General features: G+C 48.8%; 1 protein-coding gene across 6 annotated transcripts in view; it reads right to left on the reverse strand.

The window, feature by feature from the left end:
* PDE2A (phosphodiesterase 2A) overlaps nt 1–26,410 on the reverse strand; it is a 385,285-nt gene that overhangs the window by 25,240 nt on the left and 333,635 nt on the right. For all 6 annotated transcript variants that reach the window (XR_014510179.1, XM_083436263.1, XM_083436265.1 and 3 more), the window contains 13 exons: nt 24,130–24,289; nt 22,523–22,575; nt 22,013–22,087; nt 17,672–17,713; nt 17,080–17,148; nt 15,075–15,205; nt 14,628–14,739; nt 9,725–9,764; nt 7,760–7,823; nt 6,591–6,669; nt 3,018–3,195; nt 1,381–1,493; nt 431–508 (listed from right to left, as the gene is read on the reverse strand). Coding sequence is in view for 5 of the 6 variants with exons in the window: in XM_083436263.1 (XP_083292389.1) it covers nt 431–508; nt 1,381–1,493; nt 3,018–3,195; nt 6,591–6,669; nt 7,760–7,823; nt 9,725–9,764; nt 14,628–14,739; nt 15,075–15,205; nt 17,080–17,148; nt 17,672–17,713; nt 22,013–22,087; nt 22,523–22,575; nt 24,130–24,289 (1,194 nt within the window). In the remaining variant the exon portion in view is untranslated. The remainder of the gene's footprint in view (nt 1–430; nt 509–1,380; nt 1,494–3,017; nt 3,196–6,590; nt 6,670–7,759; nt 7,824–9,724; nt 9,765–14,627; nt 14,740–15,074; nt 15,206–17,079; nt 17,149–17,671; nt 17,714–22,012; nt 22,088–22,522; nt 22,576–24,129; nt 24,290–26,410) is intronic.

The raw sequence follows: 26,410 nt of genomic DNA on the forward strand, positions 1-26,410 counted from the left end.
CCCAGAACCTCCTGCATGCCAAGCAGATGCTCTGCCACTGAGCTACGCTATCAGTATATTGATGCTGGAGATAGCTCAGGTCTACCCCCCTCACATGCCCCCAAGAGGAAGGTGATGCAGCAAGAGGGAGTCAGCTTGTTTTCTGGTGCTCCATAGGGAAGGACTTGGACCAATGGATTCAATTAACCAGAAATGCAACTGAACATTAGGAAGAACCGTCTGACTGTAAGAGCTGATCAACAGTGCAATGGTCTCCCTCGGAAGGCAGTAGACTCTACTGGAGGTTTCTAAACAGAGGTTGGATGGCCACCTGCCAGCGATTCTGGAGCTGGGATTCCTGCATGGCAGGGGGTTGGACTGGATGACCTTTGGGGTCCCTTCTAACTCTACAGTTCTATTATTCTATAACGCAAAGGCAAGCCAGCCTTACCTTCATATGGTACATCATCATCTCGTTGGCCAGGTGGCTCCGGTACTGGGCTTCATGGACCTTCTTGTAGAGCAGAGACTGGAGTGAAGGAAAACAAGGGGTGGGTAGGGAATATGTTAATACAGGGGTCGCCAATCCAGTGACCACGGGCACCAAAGCACCCATGAAGGCTTCCAGTGGTGCCCCCCGTTAGAATTCCTGCTCCATGATTGCAGTCATGGGATTGTTGTCTATCACATGACGGTGTATGTTTTGACTCCACAGAGTGGGAAGTGACGGAGACAGGATGTTTGTGTTACTGTGTTCCGTGAAGTGGGACTATTGTCCTTTGTTCTTTTTCTCTTTGCTGTCTGATGCTAGAGAGAGAGGGAGCCATGTTGCAGTGCTCCGTGTGTGTTTATATGTAAATAAAGTAGATTAGCCAAAATGCTGAGTTGCTGAGGTCTGTCATGCAAGCTGCGAAGACTCTGCGGATCCTAAGTGTGCCGGTGTCTGTTGGCATCGGTCTCTGTGATGTTTCGGCAGAAGAAAGCTTTTGAAGCCCCCGAACAAAAGACCAGGAGGGAGAGAACATGCCAGTCGGGCATGTGTCTCTGCCAGGGTCCTACTTGAGTGTATGGATGTTTTTGATGTATCTTGGATGCTTTTGTTTTGTTTCTGAAGAAAGATCTGCAAGTAAAAGCTTGAAAAACCTTTTTATAGGATGGAAACGCGTCTCTGTGTTAGTGGATCAAAATCTAGTGATCTTCAGCAAGAAGGCTTGCTTTGCACCCTCTTCCCTGGAAAGAATATGGTCCGTTGCAGGCTTCCCCAATCTGGTGCCCTCCCAGCTGGCGCAGTCGTGGAAGCTGCACCCAAGGCTTCTGGAGAGCACAAGGTTGGAGAAGGCTGGTCCACTGCGCAAGGGAGGTGGAGAAAAGAGCCAGGGGAACCCAAAGGATCCTGCTTACGTGGGCGATGCTGATGCCGCAGTAGATGGAGAAGGCCGTGGCCAGATCTTCATCGAACTTGCTGAACCAAGGCCCGTTGATTTTGTTCACCAGCTCAGCCACTCCAATGACCTCTGGAAGAAGCGGAGAAGAAGACAACAGGTGAGTTCTGGCGTTGGATGGGCAGGAAAAGGAGCACACCCGATTGCTGTGGGATGTGATACATAGATAGCAGTCAAGTACAACATTCCTTGTTTTCCTAGAGTGGACATGCAAGGGGATGTTTGGTCCAGCCAGTCGGAACTTCCTCTTTCCTCCTGGGCTGGGACATACTTCCTTTGCATGTGACTAGAGGTGGGCGTGACTTTACCTGTCCAGGTAACAAAAGCATGACACACACAGCACTTTTCTTCTTTCCTCTCTTTGACTTTCTTCGTCGTTGAAGCAGCTTTTTAGCTAGAGATGCTCTGTTGGCTTTCAGCCAGTAGAAGAAACTGGGATTATCCCCATATGGGATAGATCCACATGTAACTAAGTCTGCCTTCAGGGATCCAACTGTGAACTGATGATGTGAGTAAACCTCTTTTATATACTTTAAACAAGATTGTGGCGTGTTTATTCTTTTAAGAGGGATATAAGGTAACTTAGGTAAAGGTAAAGGGACCCCTGACCATTAGGCCCAGTCGTGGCCGACTCTGGGGTTGCGGCGCTCATCTCGCTTTATTGGCCGAGGGAGCGGGCATACAGCTTCCGGGTCATGTGGCCAGCATGACTAAGCCGCTTTTGGCGAACCAGAGCAGTGCACAGAAACACCGTTTACCTTCCCGCCGGAGCGGTACCTATTTATCTACTTGCACTGGTGTGCTTTCGAACTGCTAGGTTGGCAGGAGCTTGGGCAGAGCAATGGGAGCTCACCCCGTTGCGGGGTTTCGAACCACCGACCTTCTGATTGGCAAGCCCTAGACTCTGTGGTTTAACCCACAGCGCCCCCCGCATCCCTTATAAGGGAACTTACCAGGAACTTAATAGTGAAATGCTTACACAAGCCTGCAACCAGCTATCTGCTGTGCATTTAAAAGGGAAATGTGAAACTCTGCTGAGTTATAGAACTTGCTGGCACAAATTAGGAAGGATATTAATAAACAATATATCCTCTCCTGCCTCCCTGAACATTCCCACAATTGCAGTGCATAGTTAGACTACGGAACTCTCTCCCACCAGAGGCAGCAATGAGTGGATTAGATAAATTCATGGAGGAGGAGAGGGCTATCAGTTGCTACTAGTCAGGAGGGCTCTGCTTCTGAATGCCAGTTGCTGGAAAAGAGCAGGAGCGGAGAGGGATGTTGTGTTCGAATCCTGCTTGCGGGTTTCCCATAATTGGCATGTTGCTGGCCTGATCCAGCCAGCTCTCCTTATGTTTCTCTTTCTTTCTCCCTTCCAAAGGGTGCTCTGATGATGTGCCTTCTTCTTGGCACGTCAAGAGGCAAGGGAGCTGTCAGTTACTCTCGAGTAAGTCGGTGAGCCCAGGTGGAGGGGAAGGGGGAAGGGACGTAGATCCTTCTCCCACTTGGGGGAGCACGGAAGACGGGGATTCTCAAACATCTCACCCGCGTGGGGCACTGCGCACACCTGGCGTTGCGCTTCTTCCGCACACTCACCCTGGTTCTCGTCCTTGATGGGGAAGCAGAGGATGTTCCGGGTGCGAAAGCCGGTGCTGTCGTCCACCCCGCGGTAGAAGAGCGGGTGCGAATAGGCGTCCTTGATGTTGAGGATCTTGCCCGTGGTCGCCACGTGGCCCGCGATGCCCTGATCAGCCGGAATCCGGAATTCGTGGCTCTGAGAAAGGAGTGCACAGCAGAAGGAAAGTGGGTTACTCCACAGTCGTGTGTGTGTGTGTGTGGAACTACCCGCCACCAACCAGCCTTGTTACTGGAAGGGCATCGTTGAGGACTGAGAGGAAGGCCAGCCAATACTCGGCCTTCGGCTCGAAGACATCAGACATTCTGCCTCAACAGGAAGGAAAGGAGGGGATGGAAGCACAAACTGGTTGGGAGGAGAAGGGGGGAAACTGACAGAATAAAAATAACAGAAGTTCAAAAAAACCAGTGTGATTTATCCGGAAAACACGTAATATTAACCAGGAGCAGACTATTAAAAGATACTGAAAATTGATCTGCTTGAAATCTAACGGGATAAATATCTTAAATAAGTGACTTCGCCGTAGCTTACTTTTCTAATAAAGTGTTATCGGTCGGTAGAGCATGAGACTCTTAGGTTTGTGGGTTCGAGCCCCACGTTGTGCAAAAGATTTCTGCATTGCAGAGGGTTGGACTAGATGACCCTCAGGTGTCCCTTCCAACTCTGCAGTTCTGTGATTAGGCTGGTAGACTGCATAAGACCATCAGGAAAGCCAAATTTCATGTTGCACTGTGGGGAGGGAGTCCTGGGTGTCTGCATTTGCTGTATCGAAGATAAAATCCCACCGAACCAGTGGCGTAGCGTGGGGGGTGCAGGGGGGGCCGGCCGCACCGGGCGCAACATCGGGGGGGGGGGGCGCGCTCGCACTCGCAGCTCTCTGCCCCTACCTGGCTCACTCACTCTCTCTCACTGCAGTGCTGGCTGTGCGAATCCGATCCGAGCCGCCGGGTCGCCGCCCACTGTGGAGGGGAGGGTGCCAGGCGTGCGGTGCAGTGCGGAGAGAGAGCGAGGGACTATCTGGGGGAGGGACAGTGCAGCGGGGGGGGGGGGCCGCAAATTACTTGCCTTGCCCCGGGTGCTGACAACCCACGCTACGCCACTGCACCGAACAGCTTAGAATTTACCAGGGTCCTCCAAGCCTTTGGCAACATGCAATATATGACTTAGTATCTTTCAGCTAATGCTAAATCTCACCTACTTTTGCACCAAAGCGAAAGTCACAAGTGAGGTTTTCAAGTTAGGGGGCAACTGAGGCTCTGACAGCTGCCAGAAATTTGGATAATTCCTGCCCAGAATTTCTTTCCATTTTCCTCCCAGCCAGTTGAGGCTTCCTTCACCAAAGCGTTGGTGCAAAATTGACTTCTAGCTTCCACCCAAAGGTCAGTTACTGCCAAAAGCTTGGCTTGAATGTGCTGGGATTTAAAATGAATTCAAATTCTCCCAGTTCTTTTTTATTTCATTTTTGCAATAATCTCTCCGGATTCAGATGGTGTAAGAATAAGAGAAGGGACATGGAAATGGCGGAAATGACTGGCAGAATCCGAGACCAGGGAGAAGAGTCGATGGAAGAAGATTGGAAAAAGTTTAAAGTATATTTACAGAAATACTGTAAAATTAATGAATGTTAGAAGAATACTGGAATGAAATTATATGGTTTTAGCAGAAATGTGATAAAGAATTAAGCAAAAACTGATTGTTAATGGGCTAAAGTGGAAAATTTAAAGTTAGATTAGGTTAAGACAAATTATAGAATAAAAAATTGAGAAAGAGGGAAGGGATTTGCTGAATTAGTTAATTTGAACTAGAATACAAAAAAGGGAGGTGTGAGGAAGTCGAGGAAACAAGTAAATGAAAGATAATGATATGGAATTTGGATGTGTTTTCTTTTTTTATTATTATGCTGTTTCGAGGTATTGTTCTTTTTTCTTTTTCTTTTTTTCTTATTTTTGATGTATTGTTTGTAAAATTTTTCATTGTTTCTGTTTTCTCTTATACTTTTGTTTTCTGTAACTAAAAAACTTTTAATAAATATCTTTTTTAAAAAAAGAATAAGAGAAGGGATGGGAATTGAGTTTGGCAAAAGATACCTGGAGCCTTAAAAACCACACTGGGGCCAAATCCTTGAGACAACCAAGAAATGAAATATTAAGAGCAGTTTAAAAGAACTTACAAGGATAAAAATAAGGCAGGGCCCACAATTATACTCCCATCCCTTTAGTTCAGGGGTGTCTAACCTGCTGCCTTCCAAATATTGTTAGACCCCACCACCTCCCAGTAGTCCCAGTATGGCCACTGGTCAGGGATGAGGATGGTTGGAATTCTGATCCAACCATATCTGGGGGACCAGAGATATATGAAGGGGGGAGACTCAGGGGAGGGGTTTCCCTTCCCCATTTTTCCTCTCCCCCCCCTCAATTTGTCCCTAAAAAACTGGAAAAAAGAATGGGGAAAACTGGAGAAAAATGACCCCCATTTCTCCACTCCCACTCTCACTGCAGTCCCCTCCCCGTGCTTTCCTTCTGGTGGCCAGGGCCGGATTTAGGTTTGATGTGGCCCTCAGCTACTGAAGGTAATGGGGCCCTTTATATGTCCGGCTGTCCTTTGTCAACAACAAATTGTCGCTGTTTCTTGTGTTTGAATAAATGCTATATGGTGATTTATGGACCCAATAGGTATCTCAAGCCATTTGCACACAACAAAATGTGTATTTTATCAAAGTAATTGTTGAACTGAAATACAATTAGGAAGTATATTAATAGTGAAATAATTATTAAGCTCTAACTTAAAATGATTTTTTATTCGTAACAAACTTAATAATGCAAACACATTGGCATTTGGCAATAACAAAAGTTCCTTTAGAAACACAATTTTCAGAGACTCATAATCTAATCTCTAAAAACCAGTCTCTATGCAACCAGTCCATGCAGAATGTAGGCACCCTATATATAGAAAGGAGCAAACCAGTGATATTTTAGGGTGCAGGCTAGCAGGCGGGGCCCATGACTTACATCATAGGAGCCTACACAACACAAAGCACTGTTGCTGTATGTAGGTTTTATTCTATTAGTTTTTTATCTTCTATTTTGGAAATGTACATCCAGGATTTTTTCCCTTTACATTTTTTGGGGGCCCCCAAGAGAGTGGGGCCCTAAGCTTCTTATGTACTGAGTTGAATAGGATCCAAAATGCAGCAGTCTGATTGCTCCTAGAACAATAGGATCCAAAATGCAGCAGTCTGATTGCTCCTAGAACAATGTAGCAATATGATTGGTCCGCAGGAGCCACCCAATCCAGCTCCAGGTGGAAGTGAATCTACAACCTGATTGGCCTACAGGAGAATCCCGGAATTAGCCAATCATGTGCAGCCCATTGTGTAAATAATGTATACAAAGCAGATATTTTGGGGGAACTCTCATTCCTCCTCTCCACTATGAGCTGAATAAAGAGCATGAAATCCACTCGACTCCAGGTATATTTCAAAGCTAGAGCTTGTTTAGCTTACACGTAAATCCGCCACTGCCGGTGGCCCTTACCTCATCATCCACCACGCCCCCGTCAAAAACCTTGGCCACCAGCTCATGGCTGCTTCTGTCCAGCAGGAATACAGAACATCTGCAAAAGAACAAGCCCAGGTGAGATACGGGCTCGATAAACCACCGTCACCAGGATCCTGACCGTTCTCTGAGACAAGCGAGGAGGAACGCAACCTCTGGGCCTGCGCACGGGTTCAAGTGGCGGTGGCGGGGTGAGAAACTGTGAGGTCCCAGAAGCTACGTATGGTTGAAATAGCACAAGTTACCCGGGTGCAAGAGGTGATTGTGCTGCCTGGTGCAGGTTAAGCGCTCATTTCCACGTTATTTAGAAATGGATTTTTGCTGGAAGCAAATAGCGCAGAAATGAGTGCCAAACTTGTGCTATATTCCACTTGGTTTCCACAAGCTTCTTCTGCGTCAGGTGAAAGTTGGAACAGGATGCGGAAACTAAGAGATAGGGGAATATTGGTGCACTAAAGCCTCCTTTAAAGCGCAGGTGGCGCTGTGGGTTAAACCACTGAGCCTCTTGGGCTTGCCAATCAGAAGGTCGGCGGTTCGAATCCCTGCGACGGGGTGAGCTCCTGTTGCTCGGTCCCAGCTCCTGCCAACCTAGCAGTTCGAACGCACATCAAAGTGCAAGTAGATAAATAGGTACCACTCTGGCGGGAAGGTAAACGGCATTTCCGTGCGCTGCTCTGGTTCGCCACAAGCGGCTTAGTCCTGCTGGCCACATGACCCGGAAGCTGTATGCCGGCTCCCTCGGCCAATAAAGCAAGATGAGCGCTGCAACCCCAGAGTCGGCCACTGGACTTAACAGTCAGGGGTCCCTTTACCTTTACCTAAAGCTTATTCTAGCTCATTTCTCCAAAACAACCCCAAATTCATTTTTAAAAACAAAACAAATAACAGGGAGAGGGAACAAACTCCTTGCGGGGGTGAAGCATTGGGAATCCAAACCCACACGGCTAAATTCAGAAATGTGTTTGTCCTGCTGTTCCCAAACCATCTTGGAGGCAATTTTCTAAATATACCGACCCATGAAAAGACCCGCCCTTGGCCAGAGGGTCTGGTGTCTCAGGGCGGGGGCTTGATTCAGGAATGCCAGCCCCCCTGGCTTCACGTTGCACCAGAGGGGGCTCCGTGCGTCACTGTCGCTGCGGGAGACTCACATTTCGGCGTTGCTGAGATTCCGGGCTTCTGTGATGATCTCTTGCAGCAGCACCGAGACGTCATCTGCCAAGGGTCAGAGAAGCAGTCGGTTAGGAGACCCAAAGGCCACTGAGCGGCTTGTGGAAGATTATTCTTATTCTTGGTTACGGCTAATTTTAATTATATCCCGGCCGGGACTCAAGGAGGGTTGCAGAAATTGAAAGCAAGTCAGAATACAAAAAGCTGGAAACATATCAAAGATGATTGTCGAAAAACAACTGGACTGCAGTAGAGCTAAAGCAATTTAAAGATCTATGAAAATACAGTGAAAATGGCACAGCACTGTTGAAAAGCCCTTGGAAAACAGGCAGTTTTCCAGGCCTGCCAGAATAAAACAGTCTCCCCTGGCTGTTGGCACGACAGCAAGGAGAAGTCTGGCTTCTCCAGGGAGCAAATTCCAAAGTTGTCTGGGAGCAGAAACCACTGAGAAGGCATAACCGGCCAAGTGCCCCAGAAAAAACGGGGTTTTTTGCACGAGAGCACTGTGGCCATTTTGGGAGCTGCGATTTTGCACGGCGCCCAAAAATGCATACTTTGGGGCATCATGTGAGATTTTGCCCTGAAAAAAGCATTTTTTGGGGGGGAGCGAGAGTGAGTTGTGGGTCACATGACTCGCCCGGGAAGATGTCCTGGAAGACAGGCATCCTGGTTTTGGGAAGGTATGAGACGGCCCTCTGCCACGTCCCCACCAAGCGGAGATTCAAAGAAGAGCATCTCTGAATATCTCAGAGCCCAGGAAGGAGAAGGCCTATCAGATAGCCTGGACCTAAGCCATATAGGACTTCCCCAGAGGGGGCAGAGTGCGGCCTCCAAAGGCTGATCAATCGCCAAATGACTGATATTTGTGGAATACAGTTTATCTACATTGCAATATTCCAAACAGTTTTGCCTAACAATTTAACTTGGAAGGTACTGGTTCAATAAAGCTCAAAAGGAAGGTTTGGACAATTAATGACTGGGAGTTGCTGCGCCATTAAACTCCAGATAACAGACTTGGACAACATCCCAGATTGGAACGGAGTCAAGAGGAACCTGCGCTGATAAAAAGACAGTTGGAAAAATATACACTAACAAAGCTGTCGTCGACGGATGAAAGTACATGATGTTTGACATGATTGAGAATCGTGGACTCAAGAGACGGAGAATTATAAAGCGTCAAAATCGAGATGTGGAAAATATGGAAACAACGAGGAGAGGCAGCACTGAGGTGTGGAGATACGCTTCAGAGATCCAGACCGTGGGGAGCTCTGAAAAATTAATAATTATAATTTGGTCTTTTTTATTTTAGCTTTTTTTAATTTTATGATTGGAGATATTAATTGGATGTTTTTTATTGGAAGATCAATAAAAATGATTAAAGTAAATAAATAAGCCATACAGGACTTCCATCACATCTGCTGGAAACTCTAGGCTAAGTTTGTATCCCATCATCTTCCTTCGCTCAGCACAAGAGAGCGCGTCAAGCTGTGGTGAGTCTCAAATGCGGAGAGACTTCTGGGGTCCAGAGCGAGGACCAGAAAGGCACCCCTTTTCCCTGCAGCCCCCTTTCCCCTTCGATTTATTTAATATTATCACATTTAGACCCCACCTGTTTGTCCAAGAAGCTCAAGGTGGCACGCAGGATTCCCCCCCCCCCTTTCCCCATTTTACCCTCCCGACAACCCTGTGAGGTAGGAACGGTGGGTGGCTCAAGGGCCCCTCCTGACGTCAACAGCTCAGCGATGCTTGACATGGGCCATTGAAAATGTTCCCCGTTGAATATCATGACTGCAGGGGCACACAGAGGCCTTTTTGGCCCTTCAGGATTTCATTGCAAAGCTCCCCCATTGTTTGTTGTAGTTGCCATTATTCCCATTTTACAGATGGGGGTTGAGTCCCAAGGCTACACGATGCCACTGGGGGCAGCCATGATGGAGGGTACCTACCGAGGTGTGTGAAGAGATTCTTGGCTACTTGCAGAAGAGCCTGGGGGAGGAGAGAGAGAGAAGGAGAGAGAGATGAAATATATAAACCTTACTCCTTAATTCTGAAATCAAAGCAGGTGATGCCTTCCCGCCCACTTCGTGATTCATACGACACAACATCAAAATGACAATGGAATTAGAGTTACAACACTATGTAGTATATGAGGCCCTCTCAACCTTGCTGATGTGGTCAGTTCGAATCCCCGCGACGGGGTGAGCTCCCGTTGCTCGGTCCCTGCTCCTGCCCACCTAGCAGTTCAAAAGCACGTCAAAGTGCAAGTAGATAAATAGGTAGCACTCTGGCGGGAAGGTGAACGGCGTTTCCGTGTGCTGCTCTGGTTCGCCAGAAGCGGCTTAGTCAGGCTGGCCACATGACCAGGAAGCTGTACGCCGGCTCCCTCGGCCAATAAAGCGAGATGAGCGCCGCAACCTCAGAGTTGGCCATGACTGAAACTAGCAGTCAGGGGTTCCTTTACCTTTACCTGGCTGCCAGAGTTGCTGGAAAGAGGAGTATAAAAGACGCCATCCAACTGTCTTCAGGACTCCACTCCAGATTTGTGTAGGGTTTGCTCCTGAGCCAGTGTGGTGTAGTGGTTAAGAGCGGTAGACTCCTAATCTGGGGAACCGGGTTCGCGTCTCCGCTCCTCCACATGCAGCTGCTGGGTGACCTTGGGCCAGTCACACTTCTCTGAAGTCTCTCAGCCCCACTCACCTCACAGAGTGTTTGTTGTGGGGGAGGAAGGGAAAGGAGAATGTTAGCCGCTTTGAGACTCCTTAAAGGGAGTGAAAGGCGGGATATCAAATCCAAACTCCTCCTCCTCCTCTTCTTCTTCTTCTTCTTCTTCTTCTTCTTCTTCTTCTTCTCCCGAAGATGTCCCTCAAGGCAGAAGACATCTAGCACCAGAGTTTTCCTTCTCCTAGATGGGCCCCCTTCCAAGTGGATGACCCAGCCTGCCCCTCCCTTCTCTCTACAGCACTTGCAGAAACAGCTTTCTTGACCATTAGACCCACTCTTGGTCTCCTCAATCTTCAAGAGCCTCTCTTCTCATTCAGGGGAGGTCCCTAATTCCCTGAGGGTTAGAGACCCACCGGCTGCCTTCACTTGATTTAATCGGTCAGCGGAAGCTGTTTCCTGGGTTTGGCTGCTGTGGCCTTCTGACCGCTTCTAGGAGCCACAGGTGAGCTGAGTTCAGGATAGGAACCAAAGGTGGACAAACCACCCCAGAAGGAACACAATGGTTTTTTAAATCCAGCAAGTGGTGTATAAATTTTATGAAACAAACAGACAAATAAATCCTTCCACGCCAAATCAATTTCCATGTGCAGCAGTATTAGCAGTAAATCAGCTTTGCTCCTCAGCCAATGCTATTTATTGCCCTGCAGCACCAGCTGGTGCCACAGGAGGGTGCCCTTTGCACGCAGTTGGCACAAAAATATTTTAAAGTTGAGAAAGCCGTCCTTTAATATTTTCCTTGATTTTTGCCACCTGTCTGCTCCAAGCGACAGTGCATGGTTGTCCTGCACCCCTCGCTTTATCCCCACAACGACCCTGCGAGGGAGGTTAGAGGCAGTGACTGGGCCCAAGGTCACACCCAATGAGCTTCATGGCCCAGTTGGGGAGGAATTCGAACCCAGGTCTCTCCCTGGTACACTCTAACCACTGCCCCACACTGGCTCTCATTTGGACCAGCCAGCTGCCGTCCCCTGCTCACCCAATTCATGACCTTTGCTCTCTGGGGAGTTGGAGAACTACTTAGGTGTTTTGGGGTCAGATTTTTGTCCCCTTTATTATTGGAAATCTCAGGTGACTCCTTGGAAACACAGCTAATGCATTTATTGCAAGATTCTGATCCGAGTAGGTCCCTTTCTGTTGCCAGATTTCTGATAACAGCATTAGCCTATAAAAGGAAAAATGGATTACTCTATGATTATTGATTTTGCCTAAATAATATTGATTTATACTGATAATTTGATATTTTAAGCGCTATATTGTTCTTATTTTAATGGAATTTAGAAACCTACGGTCTGAGATGTACTTGATTTTAACGTAATTTAATTTATTAATTTTATCTTGTTATACCTGTGTTGCTGTATGATGTATTGAATATGGGCCTATGGCCGTAATAAACTATCTCTCTATCTATCATCTATCTATCTATCTATCTATCTATCTATCTATCTATCTATCTATCTATCTAGCTATCATCTATCTATCTATCTCTGGGGAGCTGGAGAACTACTCAGGTGTTTTGGGGTGGAAAGGGGGGGGGGATGCAGAGCCTGGTGGGCGATGGGATACTACCCACAGACTTGGCTACATTTGAAGACCCTGCTGGATGAGGGCCATGGCCCCTCCAGTCCTGTTCTCACAAATCATCAACCAGAAAACATGCAAGCAGGATTAAAAGACAAGAGCCGCCTCCTGTGGTTTCTAGCAACCTCCACAGCAGAGCCATTTTGGTTAGTAGCTCCCGATAGCCATCTCTTCTTTCTTTGTTTTTTTTTGGGGGGGGGCTCTGTTCCAGCCAGTCGAAACTTCCTGTTCCTCCTGGAGCATCCTTCCTTTTGCATGTGATAGAAGGTGGGCGTGACCTAACCTGTCCAGGTAACAAAAGGACGAGTCACGCAGCACACCTCCCTCTCTTTTTGACTTCCTTCTTTGTTTGACCAGCTTCTAGCTAGGACTGCTCTGTCAGCTCTCAGCTAGCAGAAGCACTGAGATTATTCCCCCATATGGCGTAGATCCTCATGTACATATTTGTAACTAAGTCTGCCTTCAGGGATCCAACTGTGAACTGATGTGAGTAAACTTCTTTTTTTGACTTTGAATAAGATTGTAGAATAGAATAGAATAGAATAGAATAGAATAGAATTTATTATTTATACCCCACCCATCTGGCCCCCCACAAGGGTTGGGGAGGTTGGGGTGTGGGCATCTGTCAGAGATTCTTTAGCTGTTATTCCTGAATCACAGGGGGCAGGGCTAGATGACCACTGGAGTCCCCTCCAACTCGACAAGATCGTGATTCTATTAAAAGTTGGAACAGGAAAAGCCTGCATTTCATCAGACTGGACCAAGGACACGAATGGCTCAGACCCTTGTTGTTGTTTTTAATCTATTTTGTCTGCAAGCTATTTTGCCAAATGAATGGATAGCTCAGTTGGTTACAGCGTGGTGCTGATAACGCCAAGGTTGCAGGTTCGATCTCCATATGGGACAGCTGCATCTTCCTGCATTGTAGGGGGTTGGACTGGATGATCCTGAGGGTCCCTTCCACCTCTGCAATTCTGTGTTTCCATGTCCTTGCTGTACATATGCTCCTTTGAACCTAACTTGGAAAAACTTTCAAACCAGAGGTTTCCAAACAGAGGCTTAACTGTGGTGTGGGCATGGGGGGGGGTTGGACTGGATGACCTCTGGGGGACCCCTTCCAGCTCTAAGGTTCTAGGATTCCTCGATTCCTGCCCCCTCTTCTGCAGCAGCCTCCCGGCTCTTTTGATCTCAGCTTGCTTCCCGGAACCTGCTTCCGTCCTTCCCTTTCATGCAGTCACCTGGCTGGCTCTAATGAGGCCGGGGGCCTTTGAGAAGGCGACTGCCTGCGTCCCCCTTGCTGCTTGAGCTCAGAGGCTGCTCTGTGGGCTGCGCAGGATCCTGCAGAGAGCATCCTTGCTGAGCTTTCGCTGCTGCTTCCAGCGTCAGAAGGCCAGTGGGTGGGGAAACGGAGAACAGCAGTATTTACAAGAGTTTCAGTCGACAGGTCAAAAACTTTGCACGGCTCCGGCAAAGGAAAGTTCCCTCCATGCTGGGCGTGCGTTTGGCAGTAGGACCAAGGAAGGTTTCAAGGATGGGGGGCAGATGAGAGTTTGCTAAAGAGGGGGACGTTCAGAAAAGGGCAACCATTTGGACACAGGGGTCAGCAAAATTTTTCATCAGGGGGCTGGTCCACTGTCCCTCAGACCTTGTGGGGGGGCCGGACTAGGTTTTGAAAAATACAAATATCCTGCAAGCAGGTCCTGAACTGCCTTCGGATCTGGAGGAGGAATGCACTTTGCACGCGCTCAGGAGCGCGTCTCGGTGGTGCCCGCTCACTGGCGTTGTTGACAAACAGCAGCTGCTCCATTGGCCTGTCCCCACGGAGCTCCTAGGTGCACCATGCGCTGCGGCCTGTTGTCTGAGGCCAGGTCGGCGGGCAGGCCGTGCACACAGAGTACCGGGCAGGCAGCGCAGCCGCCGAGCGTGCCACCAGCAGCAATGCCGAGCCAGGCGCCAGGTGCGGGGCCAGCAGATGTGCCAAGCTCCAGCTGAAGCCCCGCGATGCGCCCGTCACGATGCCCATGGCACAGTCCAGACCCGCTGCCCGCCTGCCGGGTTTACCTCAGCCGCAGGGGGCGAGGCTTCAGATTGGCTGTGGGAACTTCCTGCAGCCAATCCGAAGCTGTGCCAGCGTCACCACCCACCCAGAGCTGCCTGCAATTCGGATGGGCTGCAGGAGCTTTCTGCAGCTGATCCGAAGCCTCGCCAGTGTTGCCACCCGCCCAGAAGCCTTGCCAGTGTCACGGACGTCAGTCCCCGCGTGGCGAGTCATCTGCAGTGCGCGGGGACTGACTGAGCAGGTGGCAGGGTCTGCGGGCTGGATTTACAAGCTTGGGGGGCCGCATCCCGCCCCCAGGCCTTAGTTTGCCAACCCCTGCTGTAACCACTACACCGCAGTGCCCTGCCATATCAACAAACTACAGTGCCTTTGTACCGGTTAAACTGATGCAAGCACATTGTCTGGAGATGCCCTTGAGATGCAGAGCTCCAGACCCACCTCTCCAGCACTGCCCTAGAGACGCCAGGTGTGCCCGCCTGCCCGCCCCTCACCTGACACTCGCATTTCAGCTTCTGCTCCTTCTGGAAGGCCAGTGTGCTGGTCAGCACCGTGGAGGTGTAGCAGAAGCAGTGCTGGATCTTGTGCTCATCCATTTCTGAGTAGCTACAGGGATGAGGGGGGAAGAGAAGAACAGGAACCATGTTAATTCTGTACTGCGGAACTACCCGCCACTGGAGTCGCATTTGCCGCCATCCCTCCCCACTCCTGTAGCAAGCTTCCATAGAAAGAAATTTTCATGGTGCTTTTGTGGAAGTTTTCTCCCCCCCCCCCCAATGAAAACAGCCACCAGGGCACATCAGTTATGGTTTTGTTGCAATATATATTCCTGGCAGGAAGGGGGTCTAGACTGAGAGACCATCAAACTTTGCAGGGGAGAATTCTTGGCAGCGGCTCTGTTCCGACTCCTGTCCGCAGCCGGCACGGAGCCTCGAACTCACCTCTCTCCACCGATCTTGTTGAAGGCACAGGCCAACGCCACGACTTGCGAGGTGGCTCTGCTGATCACCGGGACGCACAGCATGGCGGTCACCTCAAAGCCCAGCATACTGTTCAGCTGCTTATGCTCCTCCTGGCGGGGAGAGACAAGGGCTGGTCATCCAGGGGACGGGAGCAGAGTTGGCAGGTTCCCTTCCGTCTGTGGTTTGCTTGGTGGGGTGGGGCGTCTCGAGGATTGAAACATCAGAAATGTCACAGACCCTGAGATATTAGGGTCCAAACCTGAGACCTAGGGAACCCCCCTGGCATACCCTCCAACATCCCTCAGATAAATGCCATATTTCAAAAAGTTATTGAGGGTTTTTTTGGGCGGGGGGATGACAAAGTTGTTGGTTTTTTAAAAAACTATTTTTAAGGAAATTCGCCCGCAAACCAACACTTCCAACACGGGTTCCCATATGCCCAGATTTTCCTGGGCATTTTACCGATACAGTCGTACCTTGGAAGTTGAACGGAGTCCATTCCGGAACTCTGTCTGACTTCCAAAACATTCAGAAACCAAAGCGAGGCTTCCGATTGGCTGCAAGAATCTCCTGCAGCCAATCGGAAGCCGCGGAAGCCCTGCTGGATGTTCAGCTTCCAAAAATAGTTTGCAAACTGCAACAGTCATTTCCAAGTTTGCAACATTCGGGAGCCAAAACATTCGGGAACGAAGAAGGGAAGCAACTAGTTCTATTTTCCCCCTTTAATCAAACCCATCCCCGTCGCAACCGCCAGAGCCAGCCTGTGGCGCCTCGGCAAGCTCTTTTGCTCGGCCGATCCGTCATCCATGCCTCAGTCAACAAATAGGGCAGGCCGGGGAGTTAAACACATTTCTGGCTGGTCCAAAATCGCGGGATGCCAGCCTTGCATGGATGCTGCCTGGCAGCCGACTGCCAAGGCAGAAAAAGGGAGAGGGCCGGCCAGCCTTTCCCTGACCCGCCAGATTTCCCTGCGTACAGCCAAGCCACGATTAAGACGCGATATTAGTCCACCCTGGAGCGTGACAAATCTAGCTGAGAGAGAGGAGGTCTGGGACGCGAGAGGGCTCTTAAATTGGGCACGGAGAAGACAGATTGAGCCAAAGTGGTTTGAGCTGAGCAAATCGCGGTTAAGGAAGAGGTGCCGGCTGAATGGATCAATGGTCTTGTGAGATAGTAAAATCCATGTTAAATTGCTGTTTTAGGGGTTGTTTTTAAAAAGTCTGGAACAGATTAATCCATTCTGCATTACTTTCTATGGGAAAGCGCGCCTTGGTTTTAAAATGCTTTGGTTTTGGAATGGACCTGTGGAACGGATTAAGTTTGAGAATCAAGGTACCACTATATATATATATATATATATATATAGGGATGCGGGTGGCGCTGTGGGTAAAAGCCTCAGCGCCTAGGGCTTGCCGATCAAGAGGTCGGCAGTTCGAATCCCTGCGGCGGGGTGCGCTCCCGCTGTTCGGTCCCAGCGCTTGCCAACCTAGCAGTTCGAAAGCACCCCGGGTGCAAGTAGATAAATAGGGACCGCTTACTAGCAGGAAGGTAAACGGCGTTTCCGTGTGCGGCTCTGGCTTGCCAGAGCAGCGATGTCACGCTGGCCACGTGACCCGGAAGTGTCTTCGGACAGCGCTGGCCCCCGGCCTCTTTGAGTGAGATGGGCGCACAACCCTAGAGTCTGTCAAGACTGGCCCGTACGGGCAGGGGTACCTTTACCTTATATATATATATATATATATATATATATATATATATATTCCAGGAAGATCTGCCTCTTTTTTGCAAACCAAATATGAAAGGGCACATTCCAAACAGCCGCTGCTGGGTAGGCAGTTGACATGCATCTCTGTAATCCTGGCTTCATTCAAGAGCAGGCAGCCGGAGAAATAAAATGTGAAGCGTGCTGGAGCCACAGCATGGGAGCCCCCGTGACACGCACTGAAGAAGCCCAGGGCAGAATCGGCCGCACGGAAAGACCTACCAAGCTGATGTCCTGCAGAGTGATCGATTTCTTCTCCTCCACAACCTTCCCCAGACGCCCAACCGTTAACTGCATGGGGGAAAGAAAGAGAGAGCGATGGGAAAGAGGCGAAGGCTTCAGAGAATCACAGAATTGCAGAGTTGGAAGGGGAAATATGGACACTCAGCCAGGTGGGCGGGGTATAAATAATAAATTATTATTATTATTATTATTATTATTATTATTACTTAGAGGATTGCAATCAGCACCTCAGGTCACCTTGAGTCCCTGTCAGGGAAAAAGGCGGGATAAAAGAAAAATAAAAATAATTAGACAGAGGCTCACGATCTCCAGGAGAAGAGATGCCTCCTAAACTGCAAGGCACAATTATTATTATTATTATTGTTATTATTATTAGTGCTTTTTTCTGGGGGGACGCAGGGGTGCACATACCCCTAAACATTTTGTAAATCTCTGTACTTTTGTCCATTTACTGTATTTATTTCCCTCGATTCAAACTATGAAATGGTGATTTTCTTGAGTCAAAATGAGAGTAGCCCTAAACATTTTCTTTAGAAAAAAGCACTGATGATGATGATGATGATCCACTCACAGGGAAGCTGATCTCTTCCTCCAACACTTTGTCTCCAACGACCTGCAAGAAACAAGGAAACAGGAGTGTGGGAAAAAGGAAGGAATCAAAGGTTTTCCCATCTTCAAAGACGTAGCAGCATTTAAATCTCGGATGCTGAAGGAGCCACAGGTCGTTTCTTAAGGCTTGCAGACCACCATCTCACCGAATGGTTGGCTGGGAGGAAGGGAGCAGCAATCACTTGAAATATTGTCCACCTAAAGATAACACACAAGTGGGAACTGCAACAAAATGTTGCAGTGTAGAGTGATACCTTCCAACTACTCCATTCTGACAGCTTTGTGTGGCCGCTGTGATGGCCTGGGAGTCTGATTCAGAGGCTGAACCGGAGGAATCCCAGCCTGCACAGGAGTCCCCGCCTCCAGGGCCGGCTGAACTGGGGCAGGGCCTTGTTTCTGAAGCGCCTGCACCTGTGCCGGATCCTCAGGAACAGACACTCTGGCTCCGGGGGGTGATTGAGGACCCATTGCCTGCAGGTGCTCCTCTCCCAGCCCTGTCAGGGGAAGGTGAGTCTCCCCCTGGGTCCAGTAACCCTCCAGCCTCTCCTGAGCTGCAGAGGCTCAGGGCAGAGAGGCAGAGGGAACTGGTTTCTCCCAGGAGGAGTGCTCGCCTTAAGGCCTGGAGAGGCGGGTCTCCTGGGGGCCGGGACCGCCTCTGGCCTCAGAGAAGATAAAGGCCAGTCAGCCCGGTCCCAGGTGGCGGGAGCAACGTCGTTGGAAACCTGTTTCTGCCAGCACCCACACCTGTTTTTCCAGAGTTCCTGACCACGCCCAGCTTCTTGCTTTGGACCCCGCTTCGCCTTTGGTGGACAGTCTCCAGACCCTCGACCCAGGACCGGACTCTGACCACGCCTCTCGGTAACCCCCCCCCCGGACCAGCACAGCCGCAAAGTATGCTCAGCTCTCACTAGTGTGATTTTGGGGTTCCCCTCTTAATTTTCCCCACCCCAATTTGGGGCACTTCTGAAAATCTCAGAGGTTGTCCAGACTTCCTGGTACTACTCCATTTTTCTGGATAGATTATCCAGTTTTGGCTACATAATCAATGGCGCCTGATCACCAGAAACAGAGGGGATGGAATATACTGTTTTAGGTTTTTAAGGGGGGTCAGTCTTGGACAATGCACTAAGTCCCTTCCAATTTTGGGGGTCCTCTACCCAGTGAGGGATAAAAACTAATGGAAGAGGTGGCTGCAATGGTCTGACAAATTCTTCGTAAGACAATGACCTTAGGGAGGAATAAGTAGTTCCAAAAATTCATCCCTACAAAAGACATTACTCAGAACAGGGGTTTGCCTGACCCACCAAGACAACAACATAGAGAAACTCAAAACAGTGACAAAGCTATTTAGTTTCAACAAAACTGACAAACTTGAACCTTCAATTCCAGCTTTTCAAAGTCTGATAGTCACAAATGTCCTTGACTGCGCTCACCGCTGAGCCTGCAGCCATGCATCTAAGATGCCTCCTGGCAGGGCCGGATTGAGGTTTGATGAGGCCCTAAGCTCCTGAAGGTAATGGGGCCCATTATTTGTCCAGCTGTCCTTTGTCAACAACAAATTGTCACTGTTTTTTTAATAATAATAATAATATAATAAATTTTATTTATATCCCGCCCTCCCCAGCCAAAGCCGGGCTCAGGGCGGCTAACAACACTAAAATAGTGCAACATTATAAAACATTATAAAAAATTAATTAAGATCAAATTGAAAATTGATGGCAACCATAACTAAAGTTTTGTAAAGATTGCCAAAGGAGGGAGTCAGGCTGCACCCTGACCAAAGGCCTGGTGGAACAGCTCTGTCTTGCAGGCCCTGCGGAAAGATGTCAAGTCTTGCAGGGCCCTAGTCTCTTGTGACAGAGCGTTCCACCAGGTTGGAGCCGCAGCTGAAAAAGCCTTGGCTCTAGTTGAGGCCAGCCTAACCTCTCTGAGGCCTGGGACCTTCAAGATGTTTTTATTTGAAGACCGTAAGTTCCTCTGTGGGGCATACCAGGAGAGGCGGTCCCGTAGGTACGAGGGTCCTAGGCCGTATAGGGCTTTGAAGGTTAAGACCAGCACCTTAAACCTGATCCTGTACTCCACCGGGAGCCAGTGCAGCTGGTATAGTACTGGATGAATGTGATCTCGCAGTGACGACCCCATAAGGAGTCTCGCTGCGGCATTCTGCACCCGCTGGAGTTTCTGGGTCAGTCTCAAGGGCAGCCCCACGTAGAGCGAGTTACAATAATCCAGTCTGGAGGTGACCGTCGCATGGATCACAGTGGCTAGGTCAGGGCGAGAGAGATAAGGAGCCAACTGCTTAGCTTGGCGGAGATGGAAAAATGCCGCCTTTGTTGTAGCTGCAATCTGCGCCTCCATGGAGAGGGAGGTATCGAAGATTACACCCAAGCTCTTAACGGATTTTGTGTTGAATATATGCTATATGGTAATTTATGGACCTAGTAGGTATCTCAAGCCATTTGCACATGTTGCCATGCAACCAGTCCATGCAGAATGTAGGCACCCTGTATATAGAAAGGAGCCAACCAGGGATATTTTAGGGAGCAGCCTAGCAGGCAGGGCCCATTATTTACATCACAGAAGCCTACACAACACAAAACACTGTTGCTGTATGTAGGTTTTATTTATTTGTTTCTTATCTTATATTTTGGAAATGTACATCCAGTTCATAGAATCATAGAATCACATAGTTGGAAGAGACCACAAGGGCCATCGAGTCCAACTCCTGACATATGGTTGTCCAGCCTCTGCTTAAAGACCTCCAAAGAAGGAGACTCCACCACACTCCTTGGCAGCAAATGCCACTGTCGAACAGCTCTTACTGTCAGGAAGTTCTTCCTAATGTTTAGGTGGAATCTTCTTTCTTGTAGTTTGGATCCATTGCCCCGTGTCCGCTTCCCTGGAGCAGCAGGAAACAACCTTTCTCCCTCCTCTAGGTGACATCCTTTTATATATTTGAACATGGCTATCATATCACCCCTTAACCTCCTCTTCTCCAGGCTAAACATGCCCAGCTCCCTTAGCCGTTCCTCTGGAAGTTGGGATTTGTGGGTTGTCTGGCACGTTTCATAACACAGAGAAAAAGTTTTCCAGTAGTCAGGACGTGACTTTGCTGCTGCGATGCTTTTCTCCAGCCTTGTCCAGGAGACGGAGCAATGGATCCAAACTACAAGAAAGAAGATTCCACCTCAAATTTGGAAGAACTTCCTGACAGTAAGAGCTGTTTGACAGTGGAATTTGCTGCCAAGGAGTGTGGTGGAGTCTCCTTCTTTGGAGGTCTTTAAGCAGAGGCTTGACAACCATATGTCAGGAGTGCTCTGATGGTGTTTCCTGCTTGGCAGGGGGTTGGACTCGATGGCCCTTGTGGTCTCTTCCAACTCTATGATTCTATGATTCTATGAGATGCACTCATCTTGCTGTCCAGAGAGCAGGACCCAGCTCCCACCCACCCCTTTGCTGCTTACAGTGGACACTCAGATTGAGAACATGATCCGTGCGGGAGGCACGTTCGCAACCCGCAGCGTCCTTTCCGCAGCGGCACATCTGTGCACATGCGGGTTGTGATTTGGCACTTCTGCGCATGAGCAAAGTGCAATTTAGCACTTCTGCACATGCACGACCACCGAAACCCAGAAGTAATCTGTTCCGGTACTTCCGGGTTTTGGTGGTCCGCAACCCGAAGAAGTGCAACCTGAAGCGTCTGTAACCCGAGGTGTGACTGTAATTGGAATGAATAATCCCAATCAACTTTGTCAAAAGCCTTGTGAACATCTAGGGAGCCCTTTACACAAGGTGTTCCTATATCATTTTCTGGGTCTTTGTTGTTGTTGTTTAGTCGTTTAGTCGTGTCCGACTCTTTGTGACCCCCTGGACCAGAGCACGCCAGGCATTCCTGTCTTCCACTGCCACCCGCAGTTTGGTCAGACTCATGTCCCACCATCTCGTCCCCTGTCGTCCCCTTCTCCTTGTGCCCTCCATCTTTCCCAACATCAGGGTCTTTTCCAGGGAGTCTTCTCTTCTCATGAGGTGGCCAAAGTCTTGGAGCCTCAGCTTCTGGGTCTTAACTTGGTATTACTATCACAACAATTCTAGAATCTTTTCACGACTTAGGCCCTGCCATTCCAGCTGTCTTTGCACATGGGGCAATAAATAAAATTAATAAACAATACCCCGGTAGGCCATTCATGGTGCTCTGTGTGATTTAGTCTGATCTACAGCATAGCTCAAAAATTAGGCAGCCTTGCAAAAACTCTGCATAGGGGAATAATCGGGAGCAGTGATTCCCTTAGGGCAGGAAGCTCACCTGGCAGAATAGCTGGTGGTTGTCTTCAGAAACCAAGAGGAGGCAGCAACAGGGCGACTGGGTCTCTTGCTTCAGCTGCGAGAGAGGGAGAGAGAAAAGTGAGCCATTCCCAGGAGGGGGAAGCCACCCACATCCCAGCCGCTCCCAGACCATCAGACTTCTGTTCTCCATAGAATCATGGAATTGGAAGAGACCCAAAGGGGTTATCTAGTACAACCCACTGCAGTGCAGGAAATGAAGGTTGTCACGGCCACAAGGCGTCATTCCCTTCTCACTTAGCTGGAAATGGTTTCCCAGGTATCTGTGGAAGACAAAAGGACCCCTCTTCCCCAGCAGGGATCGAGCAGGAAATAAGTAATGACTCTCCTTTTTTAAGCAGAGGTTGGCTGGCCATCTGTGCTGGATGCTTTAGCTGAGATTCCTGCACTGCAGAGGGTCAGACTAGATGACACTCGGGGGTCCCACCTCGACAATTCTATGATTCTGACAGCCAGGCTCCAAAATACTCACGTAATTAATAACTTTGAGCTGGAGTGAGGCTGCATCCAAGTCGTACAGTTCGCCTGCAAAAGCAACAGATCGGGAGCTGTGAGTTCTTGCTACGAGATTAACAAACATAACCAGAACTGCTTATTTCATTTCTGAATCACTTCCGCTGAGGAACCCGGAACCGATTCATAAAAACATATAGAAGAATATGTGTTTCAGGCCACCATGGTCTCCCAAGAGGTGAGAATCTCCAATGCTTTCAGACGTTTGCTCAGGTTCGGTTTCCCTGGAATGAAGGTCAGCACAGACTGCAGTGTTTTTAGGATTCATGGTTTTATTTGCAACCTCGTCAAGGTATGGAGGAGCTCACTGCATCGCCACCACAAAAGATCTTTCTTCTGCATGAGCTTTGGGTCCAGTACAGAGCGAGCAAGTCTCTGTGTCTCCAGCTCCCAGCCTGCTTTCAATCCCAGCTGACACACACTTTCCTGTTCCAGTGATACCTTGCTTCTCAAAAGCCTTGGTTCTCAAACGCCGAAAACCCGGAAGTGAGTGTTCCAGTTTTCAAATGTTTTTCGGAAGCCGAACATCCGATGCGGCTGTCGGCTATTGTTTCCGGGGCGCCTGCACCAATCAGAAGCTGCAAGGCCTTGGTTTTTGAACATTTCGTTTTTGCTGTTTATTTTGTGTTTTTGAGGCTTTTTTGGTTAATTTGTTTTTGTGTCTGTGTGGAACCTAGTTCAGCTACTGATTGATTTGTGTGACTGCGGAAATGGATAAAAGCCCCCCATCCAAACAATGACTATCATCGTTGCAGGTAAAGAAAAAAAATTAATTTTAATTTTTATCAACTACAATACTGTCTTATTTTATAGTACAGTACATTGATTGTTGCTTTCATTTTATGGATCAATGGTCTTGTGAGATAGTAAAATTCATGTTAAATTGCTGTTTTAGGGGTTGTTTTCAAAAGTCTGGAATGGATCAATCCATTTTGCATTACTTTCTATGGGAAAGCATGCCTTGGTTTTGGAACGCTTTAGTTTTGGAATGGATTTCCGGAACGGATTAAGTTTGAGAACCAAGGTACCACTGTATTGTTCTCCTAGCTAGCAGATAGGCGAGGGGGTGGAGGAAAAGCCCACCTGGGTGGCCCCCTCACTGAGTTGTAGCTCTTGCAACCTGGCTCCTTCCTTTGGGATGCAAATGAGGATACTTAAGCAGCCAGCTAAGGTCTTACAAAGAAACTGGTCTGACCAGTTCAGTGATAGCATCCTCCCTAACCAGCACTTGGGTACAGGAACCTCCATGAATTGGGAGGGACTCATGGCATCATCCAGACTGACCCCACCTGCCACAGCAATATATAAAAACAATTAAAATAATTGCATATATATAGGGCTGCCATTTGTTTATCTGCCCAGGAAAATCCAGTGGGAAGTTTCAGAAATCAGCAAAATGTCTGGGTGGGAGGTGGGGAGCTCAATAACTCTGTCCGGATGTTCACTTTTGGAAATGTGGCACCCCTAAATATAAAAACAATGGTTGAAGATGATATATAAAATAATGTACAGTATATTGTTATCTATCTGCATCAGAGCACGTCGTTGGCTGCCTCGCACCCTTACCGCACAGCTGGAGGATCTTGCGGTCCAAGTCGCTGTAGCTGTTCTTGGGGGGCCCCTCGGTTTTTGCTAGAGAATTCTGCGACGAACTGGTGGACAGGCTGACCTGCGGCCAGGGCTGCAGCTTCTGCAGGGCTTGGATGCGCTTGTAGGACACCAGGATCTGTAAGGAAGTGCATTTTGCAAGCAGGCAAGGGAAACAGATGGAGCAAAGAGCTCTGGGTGCGAAGGACAGAAAATTCGCAGTGGAATGAGGCCCAAAGCACAACCCCACCCCCAGTTAAGTTGCCCTTCTCCCCTTATCATTATAAAATGTTATTATTATTATTATTATTATCATGATCATTCTTCAGAGGGCCTTCTCGGTAGTGGCTCCCTCCCATCAGATGTCAAGGAAATAAACAACTATCTGAATTTTAGAAGACATCTGAAGGCAGCCCTGTTTAGGGGAAGCTTTTAATGTTTGATGCATTACTGTATTTTAATATTTTGTTGGAAGCTGCCCAGAGTGGCTGGGAAAGCCCAGCCAGATGGGCGGGGTATAAATAATAAGGTTGCCCCACGTAGAGCACATTGCAGTAGTCCAAGCGGGAGATAACCAGAGCATGCACCACTCTGGCAAGAAAGTCAGTGGGCAGGTGGGGTCTCAGCTGGTAGACCGGTGCCCTGGACACAGAATTGACCTGCGCCTCCATGGACAGCTGTGAGTCCAAAATGTCCAAAACCTTGATGATCAGAGGATGAGGTTTATAGGCAGGCTTGAATCCTGCAACCCCCCACCCCAGGTTCCAAATGCAGCGCTAGCACAAACTCATTGGGTGTGGAGCTCATCTTTGCTACAGCAGCGCCTTGTCTCTTGAGTGGCAGGTGGGCTCCTCATTATCACGGCATCAAGAAAACGCAGGCAGATGGAGAGGGAGAGCGGCTTTGAACGCTTCCGTCTTCGCAGCAGCCTCCCACCCGCTCCACCTGGCAGGGTTGGCGTTCCCTTGCAACACTCCCGCACAGGTCTCTCCGTGTCAACTATTCTAGTCTCCTGTTGCCGGCTGATTAAGCCGGACGGGAGTTTTCAGATCTGCGAGGCGAGAGCAGGGTTTGTGTGGCTAGGGATGTGGATGGATGGATTTTTACTGTTCCCTAAGAGGCCTGTTAAGAGGGATGGTGCTCTAAGGAGGGAGACAGGGCGAGGATGAATGACATTGGACTTAGAATCATAGAGTCAGAAGGGATGCAATGCGTCACCCATTCGAAACGCCTGCAATGCAGGAACCAGAGCTTATCTCAGAGGAGTCCTGTGTTCAATTCTGGGAACCCCAGTTTAAGAAGTGTGGGATGTAATCCTCTGGAGCAGTCAAGTACAACATTCCTTGTTTGCCTAGAGTGGACATGCAGGGGAATGTTGGTCCAGCAAGTAGAACTTCCTGTTGCACCTGGCTGGAGCATCCTTCCTTTGCATGTGACCAATAGGTGGGCGTTACCTTTCCGGACCTGGTCAAAGGCCAAGTCACGTAGCCATCTTCCTTTTCGTTCTCTTTTTCGTCCTGTCTGCTTCCTGCTTCACCTGGACCGCACTCTCAGCCAGCAGTCCCTGGGTTATCTCCCATACGGGGTAAACCTATTTGTACATATTTGTAACCTTGAGCCTAAAGCCTGCCTTCAGGGATCACACTGTGATCTGCCTGACGGTGAGTAAACTTCTTATTGTTACTTATGAGCAAGAGTGTTGTGTCTTTATTCTTTTAGGAGGGAATTAAAGGGGTCTTACCAGGAATAACAGAAGTTAAGAGATTCTAATGAATCTGCAACCAGATTCCTGCTGTGTAACAGGGGAATACGCTCTGCTATGTAAAGAAACTTGGTAGCGCAAGTTAGGAAGGAAAATATTAAACAATATATCCTCTTCTGTGACCCACAACATTCCCAGAAGAAGGATATCATACAAGCTGGAAAGTGGAAAAGAGAAGGCTGAGAGGTGAAGTGATAAAAAGGTAAAGGTAAAGGACCCCTGACAGTTAAGTCCAGTCACAGACAACTCTGGGGTTGTGGTGCTCATCTTGCTTTATTGGCGGAGGGAGCCGGTGTCTGTCCACAGACAGTTTTTCCGGGTCATGTGGCCAGCATGACTAAGCCACTTCTGGTGAACCAGAGCAGCACACAGAAACGCCGTTTACCTTCCCGCCGGAGCAGTATCTATTTATCTACTTGCACTTTGACGTGCTTTTGAACTGCTAGGTTGGCAGGAGCAGGGACCGAGCAACGGGAGCTCACCCCGTCGCGGGGATCT

This window comes from Podarcis tiliguerta (genome assembly GCF_965153285.1).
Source record: "Podarcis tiliguerta genome assembly, chromosome: 4".
NCBI classification, from domain to species: domain Eukaryota; kingdom Metazoa; phylum Chordata; class Lepidosauria; order Squamata; family Lacertidae; genus Podarcis; species Podarcis tiliguerta.